Source organism: Phragmites australis, chromosome 16 (genome assembly GCF_958298935.1).
Source record: "Phragmites australis chromosome 16, lpPhrAust1.1, whole genome shotgun sequence".
In the NCBI taxonomy this organism is placed as follows: domain Eukaryota; kingdom Viridiplantae; phylum Streptophyta; class Magnoliopsida; order Poales; family Poaceae; genus Phragmites; species Phragmites australis.
Window position 1 is genome coordinate 22,685,582 of NC_084936.1, and position 12,993 is coordinate 22,698,574.

Sequence of the window (12,993 nt, forward strand, 5' to 3'; positions counted from 1 at the left end):
AAACAGCTTCTCCTCCTCTCTACTCGAAAGCAAATTTTATAAAACTCTGTTAAAAAGATTCTTATAAAATTTCATCTATGCCATCCATCACATGATTTAATGATTAGGCTAAAGAGATGAGAGATGGAGTAAATATATGTCATCATAAAATAGAAAATATTTAATAAGATAAGATTTTATAAAATTTATTTCCTCTTTACCCGGTTAGCCAAGGCCACAGGAAGTGAGTGCAAGTAGTACCAATCAGTTTAGCTTGCCAAGCAACATGATTAGAAAGGAGTTCTTTTGGGTTCTTACAAAGTCAAAAGTAGGTTACCTACTAAGACCATCTCCAGCGACGCCCGTATCCCAGCCGCAAAGAACTGTTGGTCCAGAAAAATCCCCCGAGGCCGGCCGCATCCATCTCCAGCGGGTACCGCATCCGGGTGAACAGGGAAGCGGGGCGGCTCTTCGCGTCGGCAAAACTGCGGGGAGATGCGGGCGCCGCATCACTGTGCGCGAGCGGAATCCCGCAGCGGCCGTTGCTCCCGCGGAGAGGAGGAAGTTGAACTGGCGAGTGGTTGCGGCGACGAGGCGGGGACGGCAGGGGGCCATCGCAAGCGTGCTGCCTCCGGCGACCCGGGCGACGACGCAGCATCGGCGGCTTCCACACCTTCGGTCTGCTCGGCCGCCGGCACCCTAGCGACACCGTGGTCGGCCCCCAACCTGTGGTAAGCCTCAAACGCCGAGATCCATGGGTACTCGTCGCGGTTGGGCTAGTGCTGCGGTGGGCTGCCGTGGGCAATGGCGGGGATAGGCGGATGTAGCCGGTGTAGGGATTCTTCCTCCGATGTGCAATTCTTCCTCCGAGTTGGTACAAAATCGTCCGGTGTAGGTGAAGTTCCTGCGATTTGCAATGGTGTAGGGATTCTTCCTCGGTGGATTTCTCAAATTGGTTGGGGAGGTGAACGGATCTGGGGGGTGGCACTTGGAAAAATCTGATGTAGCAAGCAATTTCTTTCTGTGCATTGAAACCGAACTGAAGATTTGCCGAAAAATGGTAGGGTGGAAGGATTTTGTACCAACTCGGGTTGCATCATTAGAGTGAATAGAGTTCATTTGCTGATTGTAGCGTTTATGGGGTGCTCTGATATGGTTTGGGAATGCCAAATCCCATTTGTTCATGGTGTGTATGTGCCTAGGATTTGTGTACCTGCACTTGTTGGTTCATAGTGGTGTGGTGTTGTATGTTTGAGGTCTGTTGCCTGCTGCCGTGAGGAAATACAAATTCAGGTTCAAATTTGGTGGTGGTATGTAGGACCCTAGAGTGCAAATGAAGGAGAAGCATCAGGTAGTGATCCTGCAAATGAGGTGACAAATTGGTAGCTGCAGGTTGGTGGGTTTGTTACATTTGATTGGGTCTATAGGCAGTGCTGGGAGTTGTAAATTTGAAGTAGCTGAACTCTGTGTAAATGGAATGGTGCCAAATTGATAACCTAATTCAGTGGAAGTGCATCTCACTTAAATAATTGGAATGTTTTTGTTTTGAGGTACTGGTAGCAAAACCTGGTAGTAAAGGTTGAGTTCATGTATGCATAATGTGAAATAAGGGGTCATTTGACAGGGGAGGCATGAAACCTTGTGCAAGTCTTTGTTATGAATGGACAATCATGCTGACAATGCTGTGTTCATACATGTTTTTGTGTCCAATGTTGATGCACCTGATGCTTCATACTTGTAGGATCAGTGATAGTGCAATTCACTGAGACATTGGCATTGAGGGTGATGCAAATGAAATAATAGGTTCTGCTGACTTAACTGCAATTAATGTGTTGAAGTCTTGATGGTAGTGAGAGCTTTACCCAAGGGGGGACAGTACTGAAAGTGAACCATAGACTAGAAGTATGTTCTGTTTATGTATCCTACCTTCATGACATTTGTAGTTTGTCGCTTTAGTCTTCCCTCTCATTGGTTGTAGATGGACACCGCCGAGCTAGCCGATCTTGTGACGAAGATGCAAGGCCGTGTGCAGGTGGCGGCTGATGCTTTGCAGAAGGTGGTTAGCGATAACCTAAGCCCGGACAGCACCCCTGGTGCCGTGGACCTGAACATGGCACTGCTTCAGGTCGACACCATTGCGGCGGACCTTCAACAACTTGGGTTCGAAGTAGAAGATGCACTGAACCGTGTTGGGCACGACGACAATGGGACCGACAACTCGGTGCAGGAAGGTTCTGCATCATTGGACGTTGACGACGATGACGTGGTTCCCGTTGACTGGAGCCCGGATGAGTTACTTTGTTCGGATGATAGCATGCCCTACGAATCCGATCGTTCTGGTAGCATTTAGTCGGGGATGGTTTGCAAAGTATGTGTTCCAATAGTAATGTGTTATGCATGTGTGATTGCCCTAGGCTAAACAATTTGTGTGTGAACTCATGAGCTACGTTATGTGTCCATGTACCAATTTGTGTGTGAACTCCTTATGGCAGGTTGAACTTTGTTGCTTCATGTGCTACGTTTTGTGACAATGTACCTTTGGAAATCTGTTGGACCATACTGATTTCGTTACAATGCATCTCCATTTGCTATTGTTGTTGTGTGCAGGGAAGCGATGGAGTATGCCGGGTTCCTTCGTAGCGACAGCGAAGACATGAATTGGGCCGATGTTACGCCGCTAACCCAAGACAGCATATTCGGTAGCCAGATCCCCGCGGCGGATGACCAGAGTGGGGAGCCTACTGGAGATGTCGCTCCTGGGGGTGGTCGTGGAGCCAGTTACAGGATTGAGGAGGACCTTCTACTGGTGGGGGCATGGCTGCAAGTGAGCATGGATCCCGTGGTAGGGAGCAACCAGACTTTGGGTGCTTTCTGGCAGCGGGTGGAGACTTTCTACCACGAGAACAAAAAATTCTCGTCCACCCGCAATCGGAAGTCGCTTCAAGGCAGATGGACTTTCATCAATGGTATGGTGCAGAAGTTCTGCGGCCATTATGCTAGGGCGCAGCGCAACAGGAGGAGCGGAACAACCGAGGCGGAGATGGTACGTCGTTATTAGTTCTGTATTTGTTTTCATTCAGCAATGTCTTGCAAATACAGTGTCGATTGTACCACCATGCAATGCTTCGGTTTGACACATACTTCGGTTTGACACATACTTCGTAATCTGATGGCTGCTGTTTTTTTGCACATTGTAGGTCGTGGAGGCGTGCACGATGTTTCAAGCCGCCGAGCACAAGGAGTTCACCTTGCTGCCATGTTGGAGGGAGTTGAGGGATCATCCGAAGTGGCAGGTAGAAAGCTCGCGCAAAAGGCAGAAGGTCTCCGCCGCGGGAAGCCCCTCATCGACACCCAATGTAGGCTCGTCCGCCGGCTTCAATGGAGCGGAGGATGTGGATGCAACTCCATCCAATGCCGGTGAACGTGGCAAATGGCCACCAGGTCGGACTCGGTCGAAGGAAGCCCGCGGTAATTCGTCTTCGAGTTCAGCCTCGGGGCCCATGACGGACTTATTCGATCGGCAGTTGGCAATGAAAGACAAGATTGAAAAGGAAAGAGCTGAGAAGTTTGCAGAGTTGATGGATGTTGAGCGGCAACGGCTAAGGCTCGAGGAGGAACGAATGAAAATGGAACTTGAAAAGGAGCAGCAGAGGCTAAGGCTCGAGGCGGAGCGTATGCAAATGGAGAAGGAAAAGGAGGAGAGGCACATAATGAGCATGGACCTTTCTCAAATGGACGAGGACCAGCAGGCCTACTACAAGAGCCTCAGGCAGAGCATCATTGCCGCTAGGCGCGTCACCGGAGGCCCATTGTTGTGAACTCCTTATGGCCGAATTTCAGTTTATGATTACATTATTGTCTTGTTTGTGGTGTGTCATGTGAACTATGGTTACATTGTTCTTCATTGTTCCTTCCGGTTGGGACTTGTTCCTGCTATTGCCATAAGGTACAAATGTTGCTTGATTTTCAGATGGCTTTGATGCCTGTGCTTGTGTAAAGTATGGTGGTGTACACCTGTATGAATTAGATAGTGTAATGGCAATGCTGTGTTTGATATGATCGTTGCAGTTCCAGCCACTCTTCAGTACGAGGAGGTACATTGGTGCCAAGTGCCTAAGGGCATGGCAGTTTTTATTGCAAATAATACGCAGTAGCCTCACAGTAGGAGCCACAGGACGGGTTACAAATTACAAAAACATACTACGGAATACCAAAGTACACAGGACCAATTATTTAACGTAATACTGACTACCAAAGGACACGTGACAAATTACTCGACTCCGTGGAACTGCCACAGATGCTCGACAAGATCCTCACGGAGCTGGTGATGCCCCTGCCTGCTAGTTATCATCCCATACCTTTGGGCAAATGCTTCAAGTGTCGCGGATGGGGTGTGTGATGGCTCCACTGGAACACCGGCACCCTCGTACACGTGCTCGACATCCCCATCAGGTCTCTCATCTTCGATTATCATGTTATGCATGACAATGCAGGCGGTCATGATGTTGTGAAGTGTTTCCTCGTCCCATAGCCTCGTTGCTCCCCTGACTATGGGAAACCGAGATTGCAGGACCCCGAAGGCCCTTTCGACATCCTTCCGTAACGCCGCCTGCTGAACGACGAAGTGCTGCCGCTTCCTCCCAACTGGACAAGGAATTGGCTTCACGAAGGTGGCCCATTCCGGATAGATACCATCTGCCAGGAAGTACCCCATGGTGTAATCGTGACCGTTAACGGAGTAATGTACCTGGGGACCCACGCCAGCGGCAAGATTGTCGAGGAGATGGGAGCGGTGCCGAACGTTGATGTCGTTTAGCGAACCAGGCATGCCGAAGAAAGCATGCCAAATCCACAAGTCCTGCGACGCCACTGCCTCTAGGATGATCGTCGGAGAGTTCACATGTCCCGTGTAGGAACCGGCCCACGCTGTGGAACAGTTCTTCCACCTCCAGTGCATACAATCGATGCTTCCGAGCATCCCGGGGAACCCTCTTCGCTCGTTTGTAGCAATCAAGCGCGCGGTGTCCTCCTCGTTCGGAGCGCGGAGGTACTGGTCGCCAAACACCCCTACGACGGATCGCACAAACCGCCTCATACTCTCAATGATAGTGGCCTCCCCTAGCCGGAGGCACTCATCGAGAGAATCGGCGGGAGCATCGTACGCGAGCATGCGAAACGCCGCTGTTACTTTTTGCAACGGCGACAGCCCGAGCTCTCCTGCAGCATTCCTCCGCTGCTGGAACCACGGATCGTGGTCCGCAACTGCCTGAACAATCTTGAGGTACAGGTCACATTTCATCCTAAACCTGCAGGAGTGCCGAGCATAAGACGTCGCATCATAATACTGCGACAACACACTTCCTTTTAATAACATTACTTGCGACGGAAGATGTAATCTGGGTACACCGGGTGATCGGCGAAGTAGTCATTAAACAACCTATGATGACCCTCCAGGCGATTCCGCTCGATACGCCGACGGCCTGGCACTGAACCACCCCAAGGTCCCCGCTGTGATGCCTCCGACTCATGCAAGGCGCTCACAGTGGCAAGGAACAAATTATCTTCCTCATCGAAAGAGTCATTTCCGAAACACAACTCCCTCACGGTCTCCTTCCAAGCTTCGCGACGATCCATTTGTTGGTGGCTTGCCAATTGTGAGGACCTCACCCGTGTATATATAGGGACCTCATGAGCCTTCTGACGGAAGACCCCGCCCCTCCTTCCCCGACAAGCCACTTCTCATGAGCCTTCTAGGGGAAGCCTCGCCACAAGCTTCCAGGATACTTTTCACCAGGTCACGTTCGAATGCTCACGTGCAGGTGCAGCGATACAGATTTATCCCTCAAAATTTAATGGAAATATATTGTCCCCGAATTTATTTTCTAACAAATTATAATTCGACACACTAATTTTTAACGTGCGTTTCAATGCCTGCTGCAACGGGATCATGCGACAAAACATTGCCCCTCAGACGGTTATGGCGGTTGGGAAATAATAATTTTAATAGAGGGGAGAGAAGATAGTGGATGAGATATAGAGTATCTGCTGGAGATGAATATATTGAGGGATGCTGTAATAGTGATAGGGGAGGCTGTAATAGTGTTTTTGGGATGAAAATTTGAGGTAGCTGCTGGAGATGATCTAAGATCCAACCAACCATGCATCTTCTCCTAACTTTGTGTTAACCCTTTGTGCTTCTACTTCTCTTCTCTTTCGTCCTTACTTCTTAGTTAAAAAGTCCACGCGTCCTTACTTCTTAGTTAAAAAGTCCACGCACCCCAGTTATAGATAACTATAGTTAGTTTGATACAAATTTTGCTAATATTTTTGTAAATTTTGGAAATTTAGAGGAGAACGAAATATCTAATTCTAAAAAAATTTCACTGACATGTGGGGCCTACAAAGTAGAGAAAAAAGTGATCAAAATTTTGGTCTTTTCGTTGTTGAATGAAATAAAACTAAATTGAAATCCCTAGTAGTAAAACTTGCACTAGTTTATGGCTCCCAAGGCAATGGATTGAAAGAATTTATTAATCTATCGCGCAAACCGCCCATGCAAATTGCAAAATGTTCTTGGTTCCGTTCCGTTGTGTCGTTGTACAGGTTGGATGCGTAGTACGAGTGCACTAACTACGCAAGCATACCCTCTTGTTCGGTCATGCGTCTCCATTAACTCGAACAGGTTTTGAAATGAATTCCCTCCTCCTCTCCATTATATGGTGGGATGGAAACAAGGTTGAGTTAATCCGTTTTGAACCTATTTCAGATTTGTTTTTTAAGGAACTAATCTACTATTTTATTCCGCTGTGAGCAGCTAGATGTGATTTTAACGTGAATACTAGTATTTAGGACATGTTTGTTTTAGTTATGGGGTGTGAAAAATAGTTGGTAGATTATATATTATAAAAAGCTGAATTATAAAAGTTAAATTGTAACAATCTAATAATCCATCTTCCATTAGCTTCTGCAGATTAAGGATTGAGATGATAATTTATAAACTAAAACAAAGAGATCTTTAATATACAACTCCTGATTAAGGATCGCCTCTCCAGAATTTTTTCTTGCCAATGTCTGAGATTTATTTCCCACGTATTGTTGATTAAGGAAAATACATTTTCCTTTCCTTTTCACTGGTCTCCTGCTCCATTTTTCTCTCCCCACATTAAGGATCCATCTCTATCCTATACATTGACTCTCTATCTCTGTCTCTCAAGCTGTGTCCCAAATAACTCTGCCTTTGTTCCTCTGTTCCTTCCTTCTCTATTTGCAAAGATCAGAACAAGAGTTCCAGTGATGATCTCCTCCTCCGCTTCAGTCTCCATCGCAAAAAGAGGAGGCAGACAAGAAGACGACACACGATTTAGGCGGCACTCCCACCATTGCTGCTGACCACCTCCAAATTGTCTTCGTCCTCCGGCTGTCTCGTTGTCTAGATCGAGTCGGGCGGTCCCCGTCCCCCGTGCCATGAGCCACTACACCATGCATGCAACCATCAACCACGCCGCCCTGTCCCCCACGTCGCCCCTTCAGCTCCCCCTCCCGTACCTCCCGCCGCCGCCGCCGCCGCTGTTTCCGCCGCCGGCGGTGGCGGCGGCATCCTCTGACGCGAGCTTCCAGAGCAGGATCAGCCCCAGCGTCCTCATCATCATCCTGATCTTGGCTGTCATCTTCTTCGTCTCCGGCCTGCTGCACCTCCTCGTCCGGTTCCTGCTCCGCCCGGCGCCGCGCGACCCCGGCGACGCCTACGGGGGTGACGCGAACGCCACCGCCTTCCAGGGGCAGCTCCAGCAGCTGTTCCATCTCCACGACGCCGGCGTCGACCAGGCCTTCATCGACGCGCTGCCGGTATTCCTGTACGGCGCCGTCGTCGGCGCCGGCGGGAAAGACCCCTTCGACTGCGCGGTCTGCCTCTGCGAGTTCGCGGACGACGACCGCCTCCGCCTCCTCCCCAAGTGCAGCCACGCCTTCCACGTCGACTGCATCGACACCTGGCTGCTGTCGCACTCCACCTGCCCGCTCTGCCGCCGCAGCCTCCTCGCCGACTTCTCACCCTACGGCGGCGGCTGCAGCCCGCTGGTGTTCGTCCTCGAGTCCGGCTCCGAGGGCTCCGTCTCCGATCGCCTCGACGCGGTGTCATCTGCTCGCCTCAGCTTCGTCATGGAGCAAGAAGAGGCAGGGCAGGACCGGAAGCACGCCGCAGAGGCCGCGGAGAAGAAGGACGAGGTGGTCGTCCCCGTCAAGCTCGGCAAGTTCAGGAGCCAGGTCCCCACCGAAGGAAGCGCCGCCGTCAGCGGAGGCTGCAGTGCAGACCCTGGCCAGGACGTGAGGCGGTGCTACTCCATGGGGACCTACGAGTATGTCATGGACGAGAGCTCCATGCTCCGCATCTCCGTGAAGCCGCCGGACAAGAAGCGGCCTGCGACGAGCGTGCCGGGGAACCGCGTGGCGATGTCGGAGTGCGACTGCAACTCCAAGCGGGAAGGCTTCCGCGGCTTCGACGCGCCGCCCAAGCAGCCGCCGTCGAAGGCCGCGGTGGACAAGAGGGAGAGCTTCTCGATCTCCAGGATATGGATGCGAGGTGGGCCGAGGAGGAAAGACAGCGCCATCGCCGCTCCGTCATGCTCGACCTCGCGCCGCGCGTCCTCGTTCCGTTTCTCCTCGGCGCCCCAGCGCACGACGAGCGACGTCGGGGTGGCGGCGGCGGCGGGCCCGAATCGCCGGGCGGACGTGGTGAGCCCCGTCACCGAGTCGGAGTACAACGTGTCGGCGTGGGACAAGAGCGCGAGCGTCGTGGACTGGGATATCGAGTCCGCGGTCGGCGGCGGCCACGGCATCAGCTCGAGGGCCGACGAGGCGCCGTCGTTCGCCCGGCGGACGCTGCTCTGGATCAGAGGCCATCTGTGAAACGAAGCGAAGCAGAGTCCTCGGCTCCTCCTCCGACCTCCTAGCCAGCTTGCATCGTAGCATCGATCAGCTGCTTCTTCCTTCTCTGCTTCTTGTGTTTGCATGCGCTTGTTTGCGTGGATACGAGGTATTAGTTAAAAAAGGATTACTGCACAGGATTCTCCTGATGTTTTTACAGAGCATTTCACGATCGTGTGTAGTAGACTAGTTGTACTTGCTTGGATTTTTACTGTACATTCAACATTGCTTCAGTAGGGTTTCTTCAGGTTCAGGGTAATTTCTGAATTGGAAAAGGATCTGAAATGGCAGAATGCTACTGCATTTAAAACCGTCTCCAGCGGATTCTTTATCAAGTGCAACAGTAGCTAATACCGTCTCAAGCGCCCATAAATTCGCTCCAGTGGAATCGGCAAATACTGCTACAGTGTTGCAGATGTGAATTGGGGAGGGGAGGCAGTCGCAAAATTTGCAGTGAGATGGGAGGTTCGCAATACTGTTCACAGAAAATGACATGCGGATCTAGTGAAGAAGTAGAATAATAGAAGGTAAAAAATAGAACAGCTATTAAATATAAAAAATAGATGATATTATAATAGTATTAGGGGATACTATAATAGTGTTACATGAGATGGATTTTTAAAATATCTACTGAAGATAGTCTTACCTGCTTAGTAAATAATTACAAATTTGAAAGAAAAGTGAGCTAAATCAGTAACTTAGACACAATGTGACAAAATGGATTCAAACATAATCTTCGTACTACGTAACAATCCAGTCAATTTCCCTAGTCAGAACGTTTTCGTTCGCCCCTGCTTCAATTTCATTTTTTAGTACCTTTTCTCTGAACTGGAGCATTGACTCCGGATCTGGCCGAGCAGGAATTTGAAAACAAGAATTCGTGCTCCTCGCGTCTCATTTATTCCTTGCCTTGTTCAATTGAGCAACACGCTACCGCCATCATTGCAGGCTTCAATGCCTGAGCCAGAAAGTAGGTGTCCACTTTTGTGTTACCTCCTGTAGTACCTGAATAATTATGATAAAATAAGGCGATGATCACGGAACCTGCGAGAGTGTAAAAAAATAACTTTAGATATGCTACTCGAATGGAATCCGAGACTATAGATACGTAGGTCTTATTGAAATGATTTCATTTAATATCAGTTAATTCATTGAATAAAAAAGAAAATAAAACAATCTAGACCGTTTGAACACCCAACTGAGCCCAAAAACTTTAGACTATTAGATGAAAAAAAAAATGTTAAGTTACCGGATGAGATCAGTCACGACCCCAACCCCACCCAGTACTCGTCCGATGCCATCACTGCCAAATGCTCAAAGCCTAGCTGTCGTCACTCCTTGCGCTAGCTACCGCACCGCCACCGCCCACAGTGTCACCCTGCTGTCGCTCTGCCGCCCCACCATCGTTGGAGCATCACCAGGCGGTGATGACATAAGGAACATAGCAGGGAAGCAGTGATGAGCATGAAGAAGGGAGAAAGTAACGAGGAAGAAGGAGGAAGAAGAAAAGGAGGAGTAGAAGGAGAAGAAGAAGAAGGGGAAAATTGAAATTTTATGTTTTCGTCAAATTCCTCATCTATTCGACTCCCTCGTTGTTAAGGTGATCTCTAATTAGTCTTAGATGCTTGTAAATGAGTAGGTGCAGTGGATTTCGTCATCAAGATGTGTGATTGGTTGATCCGATTTGCGTGCAATGGTTTAATTTGAAAACTAAGATTAATTGGTGTCAAATTCGTCCATAAGATTAAACAAAAGTTGTAAGTCTCGTCAATGTCCTTCCAACGGCGCTAGTTTTGTTCATTTTTTATAAGCGGATTAGAAGTAATTGATAAAACCGAGTTATTGTTCAGCAAGTGTTAGTCCGTTTAATATTCTGTTCATCCGTCTTTGACGTTGTTAGAGGAAGTTATTGGTCAACGTCATATGAGAAAAATGGTAGATTCTTGTCTGTAAACTTCGGATGCAATGTATGCAGGGTTATCGAGTGTAGAAAGCGTGTATTTATTTTGTGTGTTGTTGCTGTATTTTTTATGCTAATTATGAGCTTGTTCAGGTGGTGCTAGTTCATGATGCATCTATTGCTCGCCTTCATCGCTAGTGAAGGCAATTGAATATAGTGCTTGTGATATGCTCTAATATGTTATTTGTTTACCTCGATCCTTTTAATTGCATCACATACAACTATTCTAATCAACTGAACGCGAGTATGTTACCTTACTTAAGTTTATATGATTATAGATTTGTGAGGCGAAGGAAGCGGGATATGCCGTTTTCTAGTTATTCATATTCTTCGTATGCAATTTCATGAAGTGTGTTGGAAGTTATGCTTTTCATTTATGCATAAAGTATGTCATATGTATCTCGTGCATTGAGAGTTTGTTGCATAATGTTCGTGATTGTATCGATACAATGCCGTTTATTACCTAAGAGAAGGATACAATACACACCCTTGTGTTATCTAGAAGGAGTAAAGGTGACTATCGGTGTATTCAGAACCAGGGGTCCCTAAGTCCCGAGACCAGGCCGGCCATCCGCCACATGTCACCACCCTGCAAGGTAAGAAGAAGCTAAGTCCCAGGAGAAGGTTCTCGGGGCCGCCGCCTCTGGTTCCCGAGCACCCTAGTTCCCCGATGATCCGCAGAGCCCAAATACCGGGAAGGAAGTGCTCGGGAGAGAGTGCTCGGGGCTGCACGTGGCAGCCCCCGAGGACTCGGTGCCCCGAAGGTCCCACCGAAGTGGTCGGGAGAGAGTGCTCGGGGCTGCACGTGGCAGCCCCCGAGGACTCGGTTCCCCGAATGTCCCACCAAGTGCTCGGGAGAGAGTGCTCGGGGCTGCACGTGGCAGCCCCCGAGGACTCGGTGCCCCGAAGGTCCCACCGAAGTGCTCGGGAGAGAGTGCTCGGGGCTGCACGTGGCAGTCCCCGAGGACTCGGTTCCCCGAAGGTCCCACCAAGTGCTCGGGAGAGAGTGCTCGGGGCTGCACGTGGCAGCCCCCGAGGACTCGGTGCCCCGAAGGTCCCACCGAAGTACTCGGGAGAGAGTGCTCGGGGCTGCACGTGGCAGCCCCCGAGGACTCGGTGCCCCGAAGGTCCCACCGAAGTGCTCGGGAGAGAGTGCTCGGGGCTGCACGTGGCAGCCCCCGAGGACTCGGTTCCCCGAAGATCCTCCCAAAGTACTCGGGAGAGAGTGCTCGGGGCTGCACGTGGCAGCCCCCGAGGACTCGGTTCCCCGAAGGTTCGCGCAAGATCATTCGACGACCCGAAGGGTCCCGTCGTTAGGGTGTCATCCAGTCAAAGGCCCAATGCCGCATTTAATAGGCACGCGCGGCCTGACATCCTGACATCCTGACATTCTCAGCTGCCCACACCCCAGTGTCAGACCCTGCCATGCACTGGCAGGGGGGCGTGGGTCCATTAAATGCACGGGTCCCGTCCCGTTTCACCCGGGTGCCTCGGGATAACGTTACCAGAATCGAAGCGCTCCGCCGGTCACCCTACCCTAGTAGAAAGACAAGACAGGGTGGGCGCACCGGGCACCTCTGAGGCTGCCCGGTGGGCCCCCTTTATGGCGCCCGGAGGCTTCCATAGTGGCGGGTGGTCGGATGCGCGCCGCATTTCTCCACCGCCCCTGTCACTTCGCCAAGACGAAATGATGACGCCTTTCTCCGTGGCACCTTGGCATTCGCATCCCCTCTTTCCCATTCAGGATATGTCGAGGTCGGCGCGCCTATAAAAGGAAAGAATGAAGAACACGTAAAGGGGGTGGTGGGTGAAGAAGAGGACGCAGACGCTCAAACCCGCTCAAGCCAAGCTAGAACACGAGAGCCTCAAGCTCTCAGTAGGTGTCTCTCTCTTGTAATCAGATACATCCTTGAAGAATTCCCTTCAAGGGCAGATATAACACTCACACAGGAGTAGGGTGTTACGCCTCCGTGCAGCCCGAACCTGTCTAAACCCTAGTGCACCCATTTTTCTCCCGTCAGGGCGATCATCTCCCACCAGCCATTGCATTTGTTTCCGTTCCTGCTTATTTCCCAACAAGCTTATCCAGGATCATCCCCCCGGCCGAATCTCTAAAAAAGGGTCTCTCGGGA

At 50.3% G+C, this 12,993-nt stretch overlaps 2 protein-coding genes across 2 annotated transcripts; one reads left to right on the plus strand and one right to left on the minus strand.

Moving 5' to 3' along the window:
* Positions 1-4,249: 4,249 nt before the first annotated feature.
* Positions 4,250-5,278, minus strand: LOC133895141 (uncharacterized). The gene has a single exon (XM_062335322.1). The coding sequence runs from the start codon at positions 5,276-5,278 to the stop codon at positions 4,250-4,252; it is 1,029 nt and encodes a 342-aa protein (XP_062191306.1).
* A 1,875-nt stretch (positions 5,279-7,153) lies between these two features.
* On the plus strand, positions 7,154-9,211 carry LOC133894917 (putative RING-H2 finger protein ATL49). Its single transcript, XM_062335114.1, has one exon. The coding sequence runs from the start codon at positions 7,444-7,446 to the stop codon at positions 8,881-8,883; it is 1,440 nt and encodes a 479-aa protein (XP_062191098.1). The 5' UTR covers positions 7,154-7,443; the 3' UTR covers positions 8,884-9,211.
* Positions 9,212-12,993: the final 3,782 nt, after the last annotated feature.

What these genes read in the sequence shown, in the direction of transcription:
- LOC133894917 (XM_062335114.1), top strand. Translation starts at nt 7,444, where the DNA reads ATGAGCCACTACACCATGCATGCAACCATCAACCACGCCGCCCTGTCC.
- LOC133895141 (XM_062335322.1), bottom strand. Translation starts at nt 5,278, where the DNA reads ATGAAATGTGACCTGTACCTCAAGATTGTTCAGGCAGTTGCGGACCAC.